This window comes from Canis lupus, chromosome 9, assembly GCF_048164855.1.
Source record: "Canis lupus baileyi chromosome 9, mCanLup2.hap1, whole genome shotgun sequence".
Lineage (NCBI taxonomy): Eukaryota > Metazoa > Chordata > Mammalia > Carnivora > Canidae > Canis > Canis lupus.
Window position 1 is genome coordinate 4,767,994 of NC_132846.1, and position 22,147 is coordinate 4,790,140.

The 22,147-nt window shown below is 49.4% G+C and overlaps 1 protein-coding gene and 1 long non-coding RNA gene across 4 annotated transcripts in view; one reads left to right on the top strand and one right to left on the bottom strand.

The window, feature by feature from the left end:
* AJUBA (ajuba LIM protein) overlaps nt 1-20,220 on the bottom strand; it is a 29,553-nt gene extending 9,333 nt beyond the window's left edge. The window contains exons 1-8 of one of the 3 annotated variants that reach the window (XM_072837852.1): nt 18,696-20,220; nt 15,847-15,948; nt 14,111-14,178; nt 13,914-13,976; nt 13,077-13,207; nt 12,941-12,992; nt 12,150-12,218; nt 10,236-11,692 (exon numbers count right to left, since the gene is read on the bottom strand). In XM_072837852.1, the coding sequence (XP_072693953.1) occupies nt 11,567-11,692; nt 12,150-12,218; nt 12,941-12,992; nt 13,077-13,207; nt 13,914-13,976; nt 14,111-14,178; nt 15,847-15,948; nt 18,696-19,731 (1,647 nt within the window). In that variant the 5' untranslated portion in view covers nt 19,732-20,220 and the 3' untranslated portion in view covers nt 10,236-11,566. Of the gene's footprint in view, nt 1-10,235; nt 11,693-12,149; nt 12,219-12,940; nt 12,993-13,076; nt 13,208-13,913; nt 13,977-14,110; nt 14,179-15,070; nt 15,243-15,846; nt 15,949-18,695 lie in introns of those variants that run through there. The other 2 variants (XM_072837851.1, XM_072837853.1) reach the window with 2 other exon arrangements.
* Nucleotides 12-11,084, top strand: LOC140639662 (uncharacterized). The gene is made up of 3 exons (XR_012036304.1): nt 12-427; nt 4,087-4,225; nt 8,764-11,084. It is a non-coding gene; the product is annotated as an uncharacterized lncRNA (long non-coding RNA).
* Nucleotides 20,221-22,147: the final 1,927 nt, after the last annotated feature.

Genomic DNA, 22,147 nt, shown 5'->3' on the forward strand with positions numbered 1-22,147 from the left:
AGGCCCCGCCCCTCGCCGAGCGCGCGGCCCTGGTCCTCCACCGCCGGTGAGCCCGGCTTCTGGCTTCTGGATCGGGGGCTGAGAAGGCCTCTTTGGCTGCTTTTTCCGAGTACCTGCCCCTTGTAGAGGGCAAAAGTTGAGAAAATGATAATTGTTTATTGAAGGCCTGCAGTGAGTCAGGAACTGCGTCAAGCAAGAGTTTCCTTGCCATTCCTCATTTCGTCCTCGTGTCGGCTCTTCGTACAGTGTCCTACGAGGGAGTCGCTATCATACCCGTTTTACAGAGGGGAAAACTAAGGCGCAAAGAAATACCTTGTTCAAAGTCGCAGCTCACGGCCTAAACCCGACGGAGCGGCCCTCTGAACCTTTCCAGACCCGCCGCCCACACTGAGCCGACCAGTCTCCTCAGTCTGATGCAGCCCCCTGGGTCAGCTTCTTCTCTAATGTCCTCCCCCAGGCTCCCCTGACCTCTCCATTATCTGTCATCCTTCATTCAGCTTGCTCGCTCACACTTCCTTATTCATGCTCTCTCACTCATGCTCTCTCTCTTCCTCCTCCTTACCTCCCTGCCTCCTCTTTAAACTATAGGGGCATTTAGGGACACCTGGGTGGCTCAGTGGTTGAGCAGGTTGAGCATCGGCCTTGGGCTCAGTGTGTGATCCTCCTCCCCCATCAAATCCCCCATCAAGTCCTGCATCAGGCTCCCTGCATGGAGCCTGCTTCTCCCTCTGCCAATGTCTCTGCCTCTCTCTCTCTCTCTCTCTCTCTCTGTCTCTCATGAATACATAGATAAAATCTTTAAAAAAAAAAAAAGAGCTATAGGGGCATTCATTGTTTGCTTAATAAGTCTGGAGCTGGAGGTCCCAAAGCCTTTTAGTAGCTCTGTGGTCAAGGTTCTTTGCAGTTCTTTTTGCATTTCCCTCGTGGTCACAAGGTAGCTGCAGAAATCCAAGAAGTACATCCAACTCAACAGCAACCCAATTGGGAAGGAAGGGGAGGAACCTTCTTTCTGTAACACTCCGGGAAGAAAATCTTTCCCAAAGTACCCAGCAGACTTTCCCATATGTCTCATTGGCCAGTCTGGGTCACTTGTGCATCTCTAGACCAATGAGCTAGATGTCTTCCATTTGCCCCCCAGATGCACATTCTGGTTTTTGACACAGTATGTAGACCTGTAAGTACTTCGGGGCTCCTGTATTCTCTGACTGCTTTCAGCCAATGAGGGATCTCAACAGGAGGTTGGATGGGAGGAGGGGGACAGGTACCTCTGACACCACTTCCACCCTCTTTTCAAAGATGACTGGAATGTAGTTATTAAGTGAATTATTTGAAAAATAATATTTGATACTGAATAAGTTACACCAAGTTTCTCAAATCTCTTGTATCAGAGAAGCTGATAGACTGGAATCTTGGTTAGGCAGGCAGGGTGATAGTTTCATTTTTTCCTTTAGTACTAACTACAGAGTTCTACTAGCAACACATAGAGGAATAGTGCAATCCAGTGCAGAAATTTTATTTCCCTGGTCATCTTGTCAGCTGCCACCTTTCATGCTTAATATTAAAGTGCTGTCATTTTCTACGGCTTTTAAAAATCATTTATGCTTCCTCAGCTCTGTGGTGCAGCATCATTTAATATCAGACATAATGTCCCTAACAAACGATACTTGGAACAAAATAGCCAGCCTGCTTTAGTGACTCAGAGCTGGTCACAAATCGACTGAAATTTTGTGTCTCATATTTGTCAAGTTTTATAATATGGTACTATACGAGCCTTGGCTAAGCAGCTCTAAAGGACCTGGGGAATGAGGAGGTGAAGGGTGCAGAGGCCTGTCTTCAGGTAGGGTGGGGGAGGGAGAGCCATGGGAAGCCTTGAACTGGATCAAACTTTCATATGCAATTATCTGTTCCATTTCTCTCTCTCTCTCTCTCTCTCTCTCTCTCTCTCTCTTTCTCTCTATCGGTGACCTTGGGATTCAGGTTCTTTATTTGTCAGAAGGAAGAAATGACATATTTCTAGCTCCTCCTGGGATGCCTGGGTGGCTCAGAGGTTAAGCATCTAGCTCCTCGGATCTCATAGTGTTGATGTAATGATCAAATGAGATAATGGCTGAGAGTGCTTTGGAAAGACTATCAAAGTGAGGTATTTTAAAATTGACACTTACTGAGCACGTATTAAGTGCCTTGGGAGACTCACAGAAAAATATGACCCAGTCCCTGCCCTGAGGAAGTCCATGATCTACTTGAGAAGATAAGACATGCACATGAAAAACAATACAAGGCAGCAAAAACATGTCAAAAGAGCAGTTTAGATTATAAATATTTGAGAAACTTAAAAGAAGGAATAGAACCTTTTCTTGGGCAGCCCTGGTGGCACAGCGGTTTAGCACCACCTGCAGCCTGGGACGTGATCCTGGGGACCCGGGATCAAGTCCCACTCCTGGCTCCGTGCATGGGGCCTGCTTCTCTCTCTGCCTGTGTCTCTGCCTCTCTCTCACTCTCTGTGTCTATCATGAATAAATAAAATAAAATCTTTAAAAAAAGAGAGAGAAACTTTTCTGCAGGAATGGATAGGAAAGACTAGGAAATCAATCTTATCTTAACTGGGTCTAAAAGGAGAAAAAATTTTGATTCTTTAGAATGGAGGAAACATCCCAGCAAGCAGAGGCAGAGACAGAGTCCAAGATGCTTTCTGGACTAAAGCTAGAAAGCTAGATCGGACTGGCTGAAGTGAAGGATAGGACAGTTCTACATAAGACTAGAACATTGAGCCTATAGACTCTTGGCAATAAAAACTGTAGCAAAGTACTGAAAAAGATCTTATAATCACACATCATCTCGTGTCCTTGAACAAGTAGGATTTGCAAGAGAAGCCCTAGAATTTGTTCTCTTTCTTTCTCCCTCTCACCCCTTCTTTTTTTTTTTTCTCCCAGATTAAAAAAAAAGAATGTGCACACGGGTACCTGGCTGGCTCAGTCAGAAAGAACATGGGATTCTTGATCTCAGGGTTGTGAGTTCAAGCCCCACATTGGGTGCAGAGATTATTACTAAAACAAAAACTAACAATACACACAAAGTTTTATTTAGGTATTTTCACATACCTAATATGTACAAGGATCCTGGAGACCTGGGATCGAGTCCCACGTCGGGCTCCCTGTATGGGGCCTGCTTCTCCCTCTGCCTGTGTCTCTGCCTCTCTCTCTGTGTCTCTCATGAATAAATAAATAAAATCTTTAAAAGATAAATAAATAAATGGAATCAAATAAAGATGTACTCTTTTTTGTCTGGCTTATGTCACTCAGCATAATTTTGCAATTCATACATGTTGTTGCTAGTATCAATAATCCATTTAAGTTCATGTCTTTTTATTGCTGAGAAGTAGTACAGAATCCCCTTTAAAAGCTTCAGTAGTTTGGATTTGTAGTTAAGGAAGTATTTCTTCCATGACCCTAACATACCTATCTCAGTGGTTAGGATACAGAGGCACTTATTTGTTGCAGGAATGAATTTTGGCCACCCCGACAATGCTAATTCCTTATATAGTTTTGTTTGTTCTGTGAAATGCTTGACCTTTATGGGCCTGTCTCTTCATCAGTGTTGTTCATCTCACATTCTGCTATGCCATATGCAAAATACAATCACTCACTTCTTAAATGTTCTTTAATGATAAAGCCAAGAGCATGCTCAAAAGTATTCCTGAGGGATCCCTGGGTGGCACAGCGGTTTGGCGCCTGCCTTTGGCCCAGGGCGCGATCCTGGAGACCCGGGATCGAATCCCACATCAGGCTCCCAGTGCATGGAGCCTGCTTCTCCCTCTGCCTGTGTCTCTGCCTCTCTCTCTCTCTGTGTGACTATCATAAATAAATAAAAATTAAAAAAAAAAAAAGTATTCCTGAGCTAGATTCCTACAGGGATTTGGCGGGGAGGGTGCAGAAAGATAAATTAGGCATAACTCCTGCCCACAATCTAGCTCTACATTCTTGAAGACATTGCTCTTGATCAAATATTAAAGAAATATTAATGTGTATGTTTTTAACTTGATGATAAATGCAAATGGGAGCCTGAGAAAAAGTTTACTTAACCTTTCAGACTTGGACATTCCCTTGCTGCATTGTTTAGAATTACAGAGAAGAATGGAGATGGAGATTTGCTGAGAACACCTGCAAAAACTCTGCCTCCCACACTCTAGCTTGGAAACAAAATGGTGCTACAAAGATAGAAATTTCAGGTGAGTATTTAGTACATATCTATATATCAAACTAATGAAAACATTTGAGTAGAATATGGCTTTACATGGAAAATTTAGGATTAAATAACCAGTTTCAAAGCCAGGATGTTAAAAGAGCCATTGGACTATGGAATCACTTTACTGAGCAATTGTTTAGGAAATTAAAAAAAAAAAAGAGCCATACCACTTTGAAAGAATCCAAAGACAAGTAGCAAGAATGTACTTGTATTAGGGACCCAGGAATGAGTTTCAGGAATAAAATTTACAGGCAGTCAAGAGGTTTTAGAATTATTTTCAAAGGTGTTCACTGGAAAATGAAGGTATTCAGAGACACAACTATTGATGATTAAGCTAGGAAATTCCATGCCCATTGTAAGTATATGATTTAAGGAGGAAACAAGTGGATAAAGAAAATATGTAATCAACCTATGGCATCAAATGAAAATTATAGAACAAATGTTCATAATGTGCCATTCTTCAATTGTTTAACCATACCAAGGGGATTTCAAACCCAGCCCCCTTGTGGCTTCAAGGGTTGCCTGTCTATTCATGGAAACTTTTGTTATACAAACTGAAATGAGCCGGTTTTTACTTTGAGACACATTGTGAACTAGTATATAAATAAGACCTGATAGGACATTTTGGATCTCAAAGAAAAGCTGAGAAATTGGCTCAAAAAAAAAAAAAATGGGACAGATTGAAACAATTTTTACCAAAGGAATATGAGACAGTAAAGGAAATTGATTCAGAAGAAGACTAGTATCATTTTGAAAAGCTAGACATGGTGTGCAATTCTTGTTATAAGGATTGAGTGTGCTACTATAATGAGAAAACATGTGCCAGGCTGATGAAAGTATTTCCCTGGATTTTAACCTGATGATGACACTGTCTTATATTGAGTTGCATATGAAAGAGATTTTCTCCTTTAAAAACTGTATCGGAACCAGTGGGAGAAACAGGCCAACCAAAGGGCATTTGGAGTTTCATGCTTGGGAAGAACATACATTGCAAATTTTGAAATGCCTCCTAAGATTAAGGTGTTATGGCAAAAAAAAAAAAAAAAAAAAAAAAGAAGAAAAAAGAGCAAAACCTTGAGGAAGTTAGCAATTTAGTGTACTTTCTAAATTCCATTTACCAACAGAAATTTTGCTAAACTAATTTACAGTATACAACCATGGTAGCCAAGTAGATTAAATATTACATCTGGATTTCCCATGACTGGGTTGCCATATGAAAAGTCCAGGCATAGGGATGCCTGGATGACTCAGTCGATTAAACCCCTGAGTGGGGTTCTGCACTCAGCAGGGAGTCTGCTTAAGATTCTCCCTTTCCTTCTTCCTCTGCTCCTCCCGCTAGTCATGCTCTCTCTCTCTCAAATAAATAAATCTTTTTTTTTAAGATTTTATTTATTCATTCATGAGAGAGAGACACACACACAGAGAGAGAGAGAGAGAGAGAGAGAGAGAGAGAGGCAGAGACACAGGTAGAGGGAGAAGCAGGCTCCATGCAGGGAGCCCCACGTGGGACTTGATCCTGGGACTCCAGAATCATGCCCTGGGCTGAAGGTGGCGCTAAACCGCTGAGCCACCCGGGCTGCTCTCAAATAAATAAATCTTAAGAAAACAACAAAACAAAACAAAAACCCAGGCATAGGTCATTCTGGAATGGATGCTTTTCCTGGGCAACATTTCAAAACTAATTTATAGATATCTTTAAATCATTATTAAATGATTATTAATGGGAGGCTCTATGGATGGGGAGCCCATCAGGATCATCCAAATCATCAAAAGTCTACGTGAGCCAGGCAGGTAAGCAGTGTGTGAAGCACAAAGGGTGGTAAGGACTGTGACGAATGAAAGGAGAGAATATACACAATAAAGGAGCAGCCATCACTTGGTTCCAACTAGTTGCTGCCTTGTGAGACTGTAAGGCCAGGGTGACAGATCTTCTGATGATTCAAAAAACTTTAGAAACTCTGTTCTTCATGTACAATGTCCAGATTTTTATGTGAAATCTCCTGAACTGTAAATGTTGACAACCAGTTATTTTATTTGTAACAGCTTATTATTACTATTGAGGCAGTACACGTGTATTGTATAAAAATAGAAAATGTAGGCCAACAATAATAAAACATACTCTCCCACTCAGAGATCACCATTGCTAACACCTTAATGCATACCCTTCCAAATCTTTTCTTTTCATACATACATAGACATTTTGAAAACAAAATATGAGTACTCTGTACTCGTTTCATAACTGGCGTTTTATTAATGATTTTGATCTTTCCATCTCAGTAAACTTTCAACTAATCTCCTGTCCATATAAAAAATTTTCCAGTTGACTCCAAATACCTTTTATAGCAATTTGCTTAAACCAATAGGGAATCCAGGATCACACATGTATCATTATCAGATAGCTTAAGTCTCTCTAATCTAGCAGTTCTGAATTTTTTAAAAACCATACTGACTTGGAAACAAACTAAAGGTTGCTGGGGGGGAGGTGGGTGAGGAGATGGGGTAACTGGGTGATGGGCATTAAAGGAGGGCATGTGCTGTGATGACTGGGCAATATATGCAACTGATGAATTATTGAACTCTACATCTGAAACTAATGATGACTATATGTTGGTTAGTTGAATTAAAAAAAAAAGATGCGCTCACTTTGGCAGCACATACATTAAATTTTAAAAAAAGAAAAAAATATCGTACTGAAGAGAGTTGGCCAGTTGCCCCGCAGAACACCTCCCCTCCTAGGTTTGTCTAGTTGCTTCCTCCTAGCATCTGTTACTTTCTTTATTCCCAGCACTGCCTGTAAACTGTAAGCTACAGGCACTGTAACCTGTAAACAAGTGGGGCACAGCTAGACTACACACTAGGTTGGATTATATACTTGCCTCACACCAGAACTGGTCGACTGGTTAGTGAGGCCAAGACCATAAACTGATGGGTTACTTGGCACTATGTTAATGTCCACTTGTCTGCAAACTATTTCACTTATCATCTTAACTCCAATTAATACACTTTACCAGAATCAATAATTTTATTCAAGTTCATAAGATGCTGTTTGTCCAACTCTATCATTTCTTTCTACATTTGTTAGCTGGCATTTACTCCTCCTTAATGAGGGTTCAAATTAATATTATAAAAAATAACTCCCAGTGGGCCAAAGAATGCATTTGCCGGCAGCAGGATTTGTCTATAGGCTGCCACCTTCTGATCTACAATCCAAGTCCAACAAAGTCTCCCCCTGTCATCTGTACCTTGCAGCATTAGGTCTTTTGTTTGTAACACTCAACTACTTTGCACTTGGTGACATGTTGCTTGTAATCTTCTCAAGGCATTTTATGTGTGTATTTTGTCTCCCTGGCTAGACGGTGACCTCCTCAAGGGCAGGGACTCTCCTGCAGCCGTCTTTCCTTTGCTTGTTGTAATGTGCCTTTTTTTTTTTTTAAAGATTTTATTTATTCATTCATGAGAGAGAGAGAGAGAGAGGCAGAGACACAGGTGGAGGGAGAAGTAGGCTCCATGGAGGAAGCCTGATGTAGGACTTGATCCCAGGACTCCAGGATCATGCCCTGATCCAAAGGCAGATGCTCAACCACTGAGCCACCCAGGTGTCCCTCCTAATGTGCTTTTAAAGGTGCTTTGGTTATTTCTAATTCAAATTAGCAAGAAGAAAAAAAAAAAAGCACTAGTAAGAGCCAAAAGTTTTCATTATTGTCTCTTGAATTCCCTGGCTTTCCCACTAAAACTTTCCTTAATTATCTATCATAATGAAGAGCTGATCGAATTTACAATTTACTTGTGGGAGTCCCTGTGATGAGGATGAGGGCTGGTGTAGGAGGGAAGAGGGGGAAATAAGCTCTTTCTTAAGTCTTCAAAAGTGGGAAAGTCATTTTCCAGTTGCATGACCTTGGGTAAAGTGCTGTTATCACTCAGTTTCTATTTCTTCCTTCGGTCAAATGAGGTCACTGGGTTCTCTCTAAAATCACACCCTGCTTGGCTCTAACTCTAGCATTCGAGCCTAACCTGCACCTTTCAGCAGATGTTTCTCCTAACCCACGTCTCCCTGCTTGGGTAGCCGCCTGGCTCCCTTCACATGGAGCAGTGTGATCCTTTCTAAGGGGTAGGTGGACAGAATCTGCCTCTGACAACTCTCCAAACACCAGTTAGACTGCTCTAATTCATCCATCCCAGTGTCACTTGGCTTGTTTCCAGGGTCAAACCTCAGTTCTTCACAACCAGGGCCAAGTGTGGATATTCCAAGGGGTCTACAACAGGAATTGGCACAGCAGAGGCTATCTTAGGTCTTCCTTTGCTGTGAGGCAGAATGGAGAGAACAGAGATTATCCCTGTTCTGGAGCCCCCTCATATTTGGGCTCCAGATGACCCCAGGCCAGCTCTGGGCTCTAGATCCTTCTTCATTTTTTTTTTTTTTCTCTAGATCCTTCTAAACAAGAAAATGCTTTTGCTCCCTGATTTTTCCAATCCTTTTGTCTCAGTTCTATTGGTCTCCCGTCTCTCGTTATATCCTTTTAGGTACAACCTCAAGGACCTCATCCAGCTGGCTTTACGTGCTTCAAAATAGCTTTCTCTACTTCCTCGACTGAGGACAGTCTCTATCCTGATTACAAATGGAATCTTACCATTTCCCTGGGCTAGAGAGCTCCAGGTGGTGAAGGGGGAAGCAGGTCTCTAAGGAGTGAGCAGAGAGAACCACCACCAGCCTTATTCTTCACAAACCACGTTCAAGCCTGTAGTCAATGGGGCTGACCAGAGCAAAGAGCCAAAGTTGGCCGTGAAAGCCTGACCCCTGTACTGTGACTCATCCAGAGACACAAAATGGATGTGTAATCCTTCCATTTCCCCTCTCCCCATCTTAGGCCTAGTGGCTGTTGATGAAAACCAGGTGGTAAGTTGGCCAAATAAGGTCTACCTGTTGCGCTCTCCTTTGCAGAGCCCCAGGTATCTATCAGTTGTAGATATTAAATAGAACCTTTAATACGTACAGATGTACAGTCTCCCAGAGAACAAGAAGGGAAATTCTTGTGACGCAGTCACACTTGGGAGCCTGCCAGTGGTATGAGGTGGCTGAGGCTGCTCCTCTGCCACGGCCTGCCTTCCCTGGGCCTGGCCTCATCAGCACTTGTTTTTTCTTGGGAAGGAGGGAGAGAGTAGCCCCAGGGGTAAGAACAGAGTCTTGGGGAGCTCCAGGGCTGGCACAGATGAGCGCAGACCCAGAAAGGAATCAGCCAGTCAGCAACAGATGGGAGGCTGAAATCAGAGTAGAAAACAAAAGGTTGAAGTGGACACGACCCCCCAAGAGTTAAAGAAGGGATGGACGTAAAGATATACATGCTTGTCTGGATTCGCATGCGCAGAAAACAGCCTGGTGAGAAAATTACCCAGTCTCTGAATTCACTTATTTAATAATAATAATTCAGAAGAAGCAATCTCAGCTGTAGACCAAGTCATCTAGTTTCAGAACATTCATCCCTCGAAAAAAAGTGCATCCCTCTGGCAGTCAGTGGTATAGATATGAGCTCTCCCTTTCACTCATACACTCATGCACAGGCCTCTGTGACTCCAGCTTGGCTGACACAGCCACCTTAGAATAACCCCTAAACGCAGGATTTCTGTTCTCGGGAGTCACCATATCCAATGTTACTCTAAGCAACAGAGAGTAAAGGATATAAGATTATTGTATTAATTTGCCTAGAACCAATTCACCTAGAGACAGTCTAAAATATTTATCAAATCTGCAGCATTTCAAAAGGATTTAGTAGATTCACCCTTTCACTTTTTATCATTCTGGTCTATGTAAACTTTTTTAGCCAACTGAATATGCCCCATGCTTGTTCATTTGTTCATTAGAATACATTGGCATTTTTAACTGCAGGAATGTAGAAGTTAGACCAAAGCATCAAAATCATGAGCTCCATTACATTATCCAAGGCACCTAATTTGTAAAGGAATATTTGATTAAGAAACACAAAAAATGATACACGAAATATCTGTACCAATTATATTTATTGCTAGGAACTTTAAACTTTTTAGAAAAGCATTTGAAAAGTAGATAACATAGGAAAAGATGTCCATAAAGGTAGGAAGCAATCTCATCATTTACAAAGTGCTGCAAATTTGATAAATTTATGTTAACAATAAATCAGAAGTACTGTTCAATGAATAGATACAAATCCTTAAAACACCCAAAACATAGAAACAGAACCCCTAAATGGCTATAAAAACACTCCAAAGGGAATTGGAACTTTTGGCAAACTGGTCATTAAGTGACGTAAACTTTGGCAGCAATTTCTGCCCAAGTGTCTTGTCTCTGTGCTTTTAATAAAACCATCTTTTCTCAACTGGAAAAAAGCAAAGTAAACTTTAAGCATTTAAGTCTCCTGTGAATTTGCTTTAAGAGACCGATTTTAGACAAACAGACTAGAACCAGGTCAAAGTGTGCTGCCCCTCTGGCTCCCCAGAACCTCAGAGCTTAGGGGATGTAGTGGTTGTAATCCTGGATCCCTCTGTGGGGTGGCAGGTCTGGAGTGGTGAGCTACTGTGAGGGAACTGGGGTAACTGTGACCTGAGAAGAAAGGAGCGAGGGAGTGAGTGTGTGTCTGTGAAATATGCCTCTGTGTGTATAAACAGGGCTGGAGGGCTCAGTGCCCCCCACTCCCAAAGATCCACCTGTTACATCCCCGAGCCGAAGAGAAGAGGAAGCCAGTATAGGCACCCACCTAGCCTTCCCAGGCCCACGTGAGTCCCTGAGAAACAGGCCACACAAGCAGCAGACCCACCCCGAGCTGTCCCCCTTCCCAGCACGAGTGAGCAGCTCTACTGGTCCTTAGAGCAAAGGTGGCCAAAAAACAACTCATTAATAAAGTCCAGTTTCTACCTCTTCATCCAGATTCAGAGATAAGGTACTGTGGGAAGACCCTGCTGACCCTATAGCTGAGGGGTGCAAGAGTGAGGAGTGTTTATGGTGTCCTCTCTTCCTATAATTCAAAGCCAGAACATTGCTTGACTTATGCATAAATGTATACTGGAGATGCAGACTAGAAAGTACTGGAACCTGCCTGTGCATGCCTGAGTATATGCTACAGCACGGGCTGCACACACGGAAAGAAAGCCAGTCACCCCACCATGGCAATGGAAGGTTCCTTCTCCACAGTTCATTTGGAATGTCTTATCTTTGGGTCTCTGGCCCTTGGGGCCCTCCCCAGAGGACTCTTCTGCCTGGCCTAGGAGTGCCTTCCTTGCCTCAGCTGGCCTCAGAGGGGCCCTCTGGCCAGAGGAGTTTGTCAGGGGTGGCAAAGGCAGCAGCGGTGACCGCAGGTCAGATATAGTTGGCAGGGGGCTGACGGGCACTGAGCCGCTGCATGTGACAGCCGTGGCAGAGCAAGTGCCCATCCAGAGGGAAGCAGCAGCAGCCTTCCTCATCGCTCAGCTGCATCCGGCAGTCCTAGGGAAGAAGGACCCCTAGTTCACCTCAGCCCAGGCAGCTCAGATATCTTGGGAGTCTGCCCTGCTAACACCAGCCTCCTAACACTGGAAGAAAGGGGGTGGGGTTGGAAGGGATGGACTCCCAGAGAAGCCTGAGAAGTACCTCAGCAGGACAGCAGGTGTCGCTGCTACAGCAGAAATAATGAGCCAGATTCCCATTTGCAGTGGTTACCAGGACCAGGAGTCCCCAGTTTAGTCTCGCCTCTGCCTCTAGGGAAGCCAGATTCAGAAAGGACTAAACACCCAGGACCAGAGATAGTGGCTGGAGGATGGGAGAGATACTGGAGACAGGTCACAGCACTTGCCGGGTTTCCATGCCTTAGACTTCTCCTACAGACTTGGCCAGTCCAGAGACATGCCTCCTCCCCGGGCCCCATCCCCATTCTCCCCCAGCAGCCCTGGCCCCTAACACTCACCTCACAGTGGTAGCACTCAAAGTGATAATCCCGGTCCATAGAAATCACCCTCACAATGTCCTCACAGCCCTGAAATGATGCAGACCCCCAGAGGATAAGCACAGCATGACAATCCCAACTCTACCCTCCCCGCGCCCCAATAGGAAAATCATAAAAGGCCTCCAGAGAGAGCTCTCTGCGATCATCTAACTATAGCTTTGAGATGGCCTTTGCAAATCCTATTAGAACTTTTCCTCCTCCCCTTCCTTGGCGCTGCCTCCAAGGGCATGTCCTCTCATAGTCCTCCCTCTGTCCGGCAGCTCTGCCCTTACCTATCTCTCCCAGCTGCAGGGAGGAAAAAGGGGCAGGCAGCATAAGTAATGTAAGCTAAGCTGGGAACAAGGAAGATCCAGGAGGGTCTGGTACCTCACTGGCTTTTGGATTCTCTCCCTAGGCAAGTGAGTAGCACGCGCAGCACAAATCATTGCTGACATCTTCCTACTGGCCCTGAGGATTCTTCCCACCTTTTTCTAGCCCGTACATCTGGGATCTGGTGACCCTGACCTCAAAGAAAGTTTCCTCCTCTGGACTGGGAGAGACGAGATGAAGCCTGGGACCAGTGAGGCTGTCAGACATGTCCAGGCCCGGATGTTAAGGTCACAGTGGTGACCCTGAGAGCAGAGTCACACGGGAATCTTCGCAGAGTACATTCCTCAGCACCACCACCTCCCTCGGGAAGACAGGCCATATGTCCCCGTCCCCTTCCCAGGGGTAGCAGCACTGGCTGCCCCGCAGAACCCAGACATACTGACCTCGGAAGGGAGGATGGGCTGGCCACAGGCCGCACACTTAGGAGCATAGTTTCTGAAAAAGAGAGAGCAGAGAGGAGTTGAGGTTGGCAAATCCCCGAGCCCAGTTCCACACCACACCCCAAGGGAGCAGACTCACTTGTGGTAGTCAGTGACACAGTACACCTGGTTGGAGAAGTCCACTGTGAAGGGGATGCCATCTAGGCACTTGTTGCAAACGATGCATCGGAAGCAGCCTGGGTGATAGGACTTCCCCATGGCCTGCAGAATCTGGCTCATAGGGTGGGAGGAATATCAGACTCCTAGGTTCTCCAGCTCCCCATGGTGCTCCCTGCTGTCCCCCAACCTCATCTTACTCCCTGCTATCCTCCCAGAACAATGCTATGTAATCTGAGGGGCCCTGGGACTCCTAAAACAGAGGCAGAAACCTTGAAAGAGATCTTAGAGAGTATCCAGGCCGGTGGTTCTCATCCCGGGCTGCATATTAGGATCACCCGGAGAGCTTGTAAAACCCAATGCTTGGGTATCACCCCAGAAGTTTTCATCGCTGTCTCCAATGACAACCCAGGCGCTGGTTATTTTCTTTACTTCTTCCCAGATGACCTACTAGGGTTGAGGACCACTGATCTAATCCTATTCCTTCTTATAGAAAAACAAACAAACAAACAAACAACCAAACCCTGAGTTCTAACTGATCCCAGCTACTAGCAGGAAGGGGATTAAGACCTGGGACCCCACACTCCTAGCTCAGCAGAGAGCCTAGCCTGGCTGTGCCTGCAGAATTAGGGATCCAGACTTGACCCTACCAGCAGAGGGAAGCCTGTAAACAGCTGCTCTGGGGAAGAACGAGATGTAAGTGATTAATGTGGTGCTAGGATTCCTCCCTCCACCTTTTCTCAGTACCCACTCTGTCCCTAGTCCCAACCCTCGGCCCCTCAGCCTCACACAGACTCTCAGTTGAAGACATTTTGCTTACCTTCTCCAAAATCAAGTGACCACAGACACAGCATTTCTCTGCTGCCTCCTGAAACCCTGAAAACTAGGGACAAAAATAGAAGACCAAGGGAGGATGTTACCAGTAGAAACGACCTGATCGGTGGAACCCCAAAGGGCTACCAAGAAGGGGGTCCCAGTGTGGGAGCCAATTCCAGGCCCAGGGGACCCCTCACTCACCAGATAATCTTCCTCACAGTACACGGAGCCATTGACGCTGTAGAAAGCCTTGCAGCGCAAAGTTCGCCCTAGAAGCAGTAGACAAAGGACTGGAGCCTATCCCAGGGCCCACATACAGGGCTTCCCTGCCCCAGGTTCACCGTTCTCCAATGTTGCATGATGTATTTAAATCTGGACTTTAGGCCTGTGCTCCTGACTGTCTGTCCTCTCTCGCTCCACAAAAATCCCATCTGATACAATTCCAATTTACTTTGGTTTCATTTCTGCCAACTTCCCTTCTCCTCTGCTCACTGCTCCTTCAGTTCCTGCCTCAAAATTTCCTAGGATCCTGCCCTCCCTAAATGAATGCCTTCCTCTCCAGTGCACATGGAGCCACCAGGAAGTGCAAAGCCAACCCCAGGCTGGGGTACAAGGTAAATGAGCTCTGAACAAGGTGCTGTACAATGGCCATGGAAGCACTGTATAGGCCTTGCCCTCTGGGACCTTTCAACCTAGGGGCCTCTTCGCCTGTGCACAGCTCTCCTGCTCTCCCAGCCCCATCTGTCTACTTCTGGGGACAGGGTCAGCAGAGCTAAGGAAATATTGACCTTACTGCTAGGGACAGAGTGCTTTACTTCGCACTACAGTCAGTTCCCTTTCCCGCTGCACTAGATGGCTCCCCCAAGCTCAGAGAAACCCAGAGAACCCAGGATCTTCTGTGAGCAGACAAGGCATGTGACCAACACTTAGGAAGTGCTCCAGGATGTCTAAATTGTTAGGGAGAGGGGAGGAGTGAGACCCAGGGTGGCGAACGGGCTAGTATGCCACCTCCTCTGTCCTCTTCTGATCAAAATCTCCACTTCCACCTCTGCCCAGTGGTTTACAAAAGCGGACTTAGAAACTCATGAGACACCGAAGGGGTAGAGAGAGGGAAAGAGGCATACTCAGAAGAGGCCCTATAAATAGGTCAGACAGACGAACCTAGGCAGAGGTGGTGGTGGTAGTGGCTGGAGTAGGGGAAGAGAATGAGTGCTGGAGTCAGACAGGCAGAGATAGGAGATTAAAGGTTTAGCAAAGGAATCAAGAGTGGGCAAGCAGTGGGGAGGGGTAATGAGGGAGGTGAGGGAAGGGCTGGGGAGTTAAGGCCCTGGGAGCACCCCCACCCCCACCCCAGGCGGGCCTCCGGAGCCTCCTGAGCTAACAGTGGCGGGCATTCCTGGAGCGTGATGTCATCAGCTTGGCATGGCCCTGTGGCCTGCACTCCAGCGAGGTGGCTGAACTCTGACCAGCCAAGAGAAAACCCCTTTCTCCTCCCCCCATGGCTCCCCACTCCCCCAGCCCACCCCCACCCTTCCCACATTCCAGTCTTTCACTGTCGCCCCAGGCAACTCAGGCTGTCCAGGACCAAACCCCAACAAGGAGAGGCCGAGGCCGGGCTGGAGTCCAGGCTGGGCAAGCAAGGAGGCAGAAGAAAGAGGGAGGGACAGAGGGGAAGAAAGAGACTGAATGTTGGAAGGGAGGAGTGACTCCAGAAAGCAGACCCAACATGGGGGCTGGAGAGCCAGGTAGAGCACAGAGAAGGGAAGGCGGGGCAGCAGTGGATATCTAGACACATGTGGGGGGGCCGGACAGCTGCTCGGAGAACAAGCGAAGTGGCCCAAGCTCTGCTTCCCCTAGGCACTTGAGTGTGTACGCGTGTGGGGCATGCTCAAGGCCTCAGCTCAGCTCCATGCACAAGGCCTAGGGGATACACTCACCACAGGAGCAGCAGACAAAGCACTGGGTGTGGTAGAGGCTGTCCAGGGCCTGGCAGGCATTGCTCTGCCCATAGATGCCTTTGTTGCACTTGATACAGGTGCCTGTGGGGAGAGAAGAGGTTGACAGCATCATGCCCCACGCCCCTAGCTCAAAGCCAGGGATTCAGGATCTTTCCTGACTGCTCTTTCCTGATTGTTCCAGAGGACCACCAGTTGCAGCCTTAGCTTTGATGGCCTCCCTCCTAAGAAGAGAGGATAATGAGAAACGGGATGCAGCTAGGTCTTGGCTGAGCAGACCCATCCTTGTTTACGGATTAATTAACAGATATTTTCTGAGTATCTATTTTGTGCCTAGCAAAAATATGGTGCCCAATACTATGGGATATTGGAGAAACTCAAAGATAATGTTCCTTGATCTTCAAATGTGTAGCTTCTGTCAAGGAGAAAAGACTAACAGACAAGGATATGACCCCTGTTGCACTGTGTGGGACAGAGTCCAAAATGCCAGTTCCTAATGGCTCAGCAGCAGATTTCTAGAGAAAGCAGGCCAGGTTTAAAAAGCGTCCTTGGGACCTCAGTTTCTCCATCTGTAAAATGAGCTTCTATATAGCTACAGAATGACTTCTTACTGCTCCACACCTCCAGGCTTCCTAGGATGGAGAGAAGGATATGGCTCAGCAGAAGGCCCTGTGCATACGGGCCCATGTGAGCATGACTCCTGTGGGGAGGTGGCTGCTAAGAATGTAGGGTGTGTTCCAGGGACTGGAGGTGGCACAGGAAGGTAGGGGGAAGGGAGACAGAATCCCTAATGTCTCCTTGAAATCTATCATGGGAAGGATAGAGCTGAACTGCTCTTCTCTGACATCCCCCCCTAAAATACATACACCTGGCTCTGGCACCTGCCTTTCCTGGGTGTGCTCTTCCCTCCCTCCACTCCCCAATTCCAGGCCCATGAGTGAGGGCTAGGGCCTGTCTTTGGGGAGCAGATCCCAACGGGCCCGCCTCACCCCGCCCCACCTCTCCCCCTCGGCCCACTGCCATACTCCCTGCCTGTTGGGGCCCATCCCAGTCTTTGCCCAGGGGCTTGGGAGCCAGTGCAGCAGCTGCAGCAGCGACTGATGAGCCCAGGCCTGTCCTGCTCCCACCCTTTGGCAGCTGAGCAAGGCTGTAGCCAAGGAAGAGGGCCCCTAACTAGGGGCCAGAGTAGGAGGGTAGTCAGGCTGGGAATTCTGTCAGAGGAGGCAACCTGGCTCTGAGGGAGAAGAGGCCTCTACCTCTGGGGTCAAGATGCCCATAAGACTGAACATCTGTTCCAAGATTGCCATGCCAGGGAGACCCCTCAGAACCATCTTTGGGAAGCCTTGGACAATATGGGAAGACAGGCACAAACTGCTCAGGCATGTCCGCTGTGCCTCCTCTAACCCAGCATATCCACAACCTAGGTTCTTCCTGCAATTATACTGCATTCTGTCCAAGCTCCTTTCTTCCTTTTCACTCTGATGGCTTGCCCAAAGAGACTTATTTCCACTCAACAGCCACTTCTCATGGGCCCCAGAAGGAAACTGCTAAAAGGATCTTGTCACTTAGTCTCCCTTGACCAAAGCATCATCTACTCTAGGCTTTCCTCTCTTAGGATGGGAGGACACGGTTGAACAGGGCAAGGAGGGTCCCGTCCCTGGCAGCCCTGCTACTTCTCAACCTGCCCTCCCTGGCTGGGTTCCTCCCCCGCCTCAACCTGCCCTCTTTAGCAGGGTTCCTCTCCCTACCCGCATTTCGAGCCATAGAGGCGTAGAGCATGGGGTCCAGGGCAGGAACATGGGTGGTGGGAAAGGTGAGAAGAGGCCCTGGGCCTTCCATTTGTGTTCTTTCTACCACATTAACATTTCTTTATATAATGAAGCGGTGACTGTGGGTGCTGGCTAAAAAGATCCTGAAAGATCCCAATATCCTCAGGTAGTTGAGGCATATCATCAATCAATACTTCCTAAAGGTAAACAGCGACTAGGTTTCCTTAACAGCAGCAGAAAATAACGTGCTACTTCAAGCCGGAATTGGATGCAGGTTGTGGCCCAAACTGGAGGCCAGGATATTTCTGGCAGTTACGCAGGGTCGTTAACCTGCTAGGGATGCTGGTGTCCGGGTGGTCAAGGCTAACGCCCTGACTTCCGGAGGTTGGGGAAAGTCGAGGCGGACAGCACCAGGTCTCGGCGTGAACGCCCACGCCCGCAGCACGCCAGCAGGATGGGGACGAGCCCGCAGCAGGTCCCTGCTTCCGTCCCGGAGCGCTTCACCCTCCTTCCCAGGCTCCATTTCCCCGACCGCGGCCACCGCTCGGCGCGTGTTAGCAAGCAGCACCCCGCCACCCCGCCACCCCGCCCCGCCCCGCCCCGCCCGCGGGCACCTGGAGCGCCCGGGCAGGAGCCGGCACGCACGCGGCCCGCCCGCCCCGCCCCCACCCGCGCATTCCCCGAATTCCTGCGGGCGGAGCTTGGGCCCGGGTGGGGGCGCGGCGCGCAGAAGCCTGCAGGGGCACCGCCGCCGAGGGGGAGCAGGATGGGGGATGCTCTGGCTCCCCACCTAGTCCCCTCCCTACGAGGCCTCCTGCCGCGAGAAACGATGGCTCTGAAGCTTCAAATGGGGCTCACGAGATAATCAGGGAGTTGAGTGTGGCCGGAATAAGGAGCCCCGGGTCCGCTTGAGACCTGGTGGGAAGGGGAAATCCCCCTTGCCTCCTTCTAGCTCCACGTCTCCGCCTCCGACTTCCCGGCGCCGGCAGTTTGGCCGTCGGGCAGCGGGGAGCGGACGCGGTGACGGGTCCCGTCCCGTCCATAACCACTTCTCCCACTCACCGAAGTAGTCCTCTCTGGCCTCCGGCTCCCGCATCCGGGCCCGGGCGGCCTCTGCGGCGAACGCACCCGGCGGCTCCTCGAGACCCGACGGCTCAATCCCCGAGGGCTCCCCGCGGGCGCCGGTTTCTCGCCCACCCGTGCCCACCGTCAGGCGCAGCAACGCTGTTAGCTCATCCTGGTATCGGGCGCCCGCGGCACAGTCCCCGTAGCCGGTCACGGAGTGTCGTCCGGGCTGCGCCCCGCGCCTCTCCAGGGGCCCTGCGGGTCCCACTCCGGCGCCAGCTAGAGCTCCGGGGCTGCCTAGGGCCGGAGGATAGGAGTGGCGGCTTTCCTGGCAGCCGAACCCCGCGGGGCGGTGAGCGCACAGTCGGTCCAGGGCAGCGTGGAGCTCGGGGTAGGCGGACGGCACCCCTCCAGGGGAATAGCCCGCCGGAGCCCCAGCCAGGGGTGGGCCAAACAGGCACGGCCCGGCGGGCAGGGGGCTGCCGTGGCGCTGGTCGTAGCCCATGCTGATGCCGCTGGTACGGTTGCTGCAGGGTCGACTACCTCCGGCTCCGCCTGCTCCCGCCCCATCCAGCAGCAGGCTGCCCCGCGGGCTGGACGGCTTGCTGGCGTCGCTGGCTGAGCTACTGGCGAAACTGGAGCGGGGGCTTAGAGCTGGGGCCGTGGTCTCCAGCCGAAAGTCGGGGGGCAACGACTGAGGTAGAGGCAAGGCCCGGGTGGGAGGCGGCCCCCCGGAGAAGGAGCCTTCGTAGCGCTGCGCCTCAAAGGAGCCGCGCGGGTTCCGCTCAGCGTCCAGGGGGCCCTGCTCCCGGGCTGCCTCCAGCGGCTCATCCCCAGGTCCCCCAGTAGCTCCGCGGGGCCCTGATTTCCTAGGAGCCCCCAACCCACTCAGGCGCCCCTTGCCCGGCCCGGGGGTCCCATCAGACCCAGACCGGCTGGATTCACCCTTTCTGCGGCCGAACTTGGCGCTGCCGGAGTCCGAGAGCCTTAACTTCTCCAGCAGGCGACTAGCTTTCTCCCCTAACCGCTCCATGCCCTCGGGCCAGGGGCCTCCAGTCCCCTCCCCGCCCGGCACCCTGCAGCGTCTCGGCGGCCGCTTCTCTTTGCCCGCGGCCGGACTCCGGTTCCCCGGGGGCACGGGGTGGGCACAGGGGTCTAGTGGGCGGCCCGGATGCCCGGCGCCGGGAATCCCGCAGCATCCCCCGGCGAGAGGGGCTGCTTCCCCCCGCGCACCAGGAGCCAAGCGGGGCCAGAAGGGCGTACGGCCGCGGCTGTCCCGTCCGCCGGTCTGCCTGTCCCCGAGTCCACTCGCCCGGCCGCCCCGCTCTGCCCGGCCCCCGCCCCCCTCGCTCTCACGCTCAACACGGACCGAACTTCTCTCCCAAACTTTTGTCTGCCTGGCCGGATCTACTTTCCGGGAGGGGTGGAGCGCCGAGTGCGAGAGGAAGGGGGTGTCTGCGCAGGGATCCCGGGACGCCGGCGGGGGCGGGCGGTGCTGGCGCTGCCCGTCCTGGGGTGGAGACCCGCCGACTGGAGGCCAGAGGCGGCCGAGGGGCGGTGTAGGCGGCTGCTGCTCTGTCTCTCAGGAATTGGGACCGGGGGAGGTGGGGGAGGGGAGGGGAACTCTTTGTTTGCAGTTGGAATGCGCGGAGGGGCACGGGGCGACGTGGGGCTCGTTCTGCGCAAGCATCGCGACTTTGTTCCCGCTGTGGCAGAGAGGAGGGAGATCCGTAAAGAGGGGGCCGGGGAGAGAGGTAGCTACGTAAAGAGGTTCAGAGACGCGTATGTGAAGAGCCCAGAAGGGCGAGGAAGCCGGCGTAGAGAAGCAGTGGGAGACCGCGAAAGAAAGGGGGAGCCGGGGGGAGCCGGGTGGGCAAGAGGGTGGTGCGGAGACCTAAGGACGAGCAGACCAAGAAAAAGGCAAATTTGTGAAAGTCCAGACAGAATGAGAGACCAACAGATCAACTGCAATGAAAACACCACTCTCTGAACCCAAAGCTCTGCGACAGAAGAGGCAGGAAAAGAGCTTTGGTGAATGTGTAAAAGGAGTGAGGAAGAGTGTTGGGACTAATCTCGATCTTCAGGGTAGGACAGCTAGAGGAGTAGAGACACCCCCTGGTGTTTGGAAATGAGATTTTTTAGGAACTGTTTCAGGCGACTATGGAGATAGAAGGCCTGGATGTAGAGCTAGCGAACGCCTCCGGCTAGGTGGGCCCATAAGAGATTGGTGATGAAGAGTATCAAAGAGAAAGAAAAGAAATGTCATTTAGAGAGCCAGCAAGTGAAAATGGTCAGGGTGGAAAAGGGAAAGAGGAGGCTTCTAGTGTTGGCCATACTAGAAAGATCAATAAGGAAAGGAAGAAACGGTGGCTGAAGTTGAACATGCCTAATTAAATACTAGCACAACTGACTTTGCCCTGACTAGCACATCAGGGGCAAGAGGTGGAGGAGGTAGAATGGAGAAGGAAAAGGATTCCTTTGTATTTAGATAGTAAATGAGTATGAAAATTATATGCAAACAAACCATGCATATTATTTTCATTTCAACATTTTGAACACCTTTCATAATCTTAGTTTAGCCTTAGGGAATGGGGAAGCAAAGGAGGTTAATATCTTTGGGGAAATTAATTTGGCACAGACTATTTGGCTTCTTTGTCCTAACTGCATTGTCTCCCTGACCTCATCTCTCCCGAGAATCAGCCTCTCTTTTTCCCTGTCAGGCCTACAGCTTTTCTCTGATCCAGAGTAGAGTTCACTATCAGACTAGAAGCAGGGAACACTGAAAGCATTAGTAACAGAGGGGAGCTATCAGGTTGCATCCAGAACCTGCTGTGAGCGACATCTTCAGAATTAACCATAAGGCTCTCCCTCCTTTCCTGTCTCCAGATGGGGAAGGAGAACCTGGATTCTTCCTTCCAACTACTTACAGCCAAAATATCCACAGAGCCTCTTATATTTAGAACCTTTCCCACTTTAGAGTGAGGAGGGGAGAGTGAATCTAATGAGAAGTTGAGAAGCCTTTAAAAGGAGGTCCATGTGGGAGTTAGTGGTGGCAGCAATGGGCACAGTTGGGATCAATAACCTGTATTTTCAGGGCTTAACAAGGACGAGAGATAAGTGAAGGCAGGGATGCACTGAAGGCAGGCTCCGATCGTGCTCATGACCTCGGGGTAACTGTTCCATAGTCTGAACTGGAATTGAGTGCTCCACAGGCCCTGTTCTCCCTCTTAAAGACTTTTAATTACGAACTATGTACACAGATGGCTCCCAAATCCATACCTGTAGCCCATTTTTTCTTTTTAAAAGTAAGCTCTTTATGGCCAACGTGGGGCTTGAACTCATGATCCTGAGATCAAGAGTTGCATGCTCCACTGACTAAGCCAGCCAGGAGCCCCTAGACCAGACTTTCTTAGACTTAAAAACTCAGCTGACTACCAGCATCTCCCCTT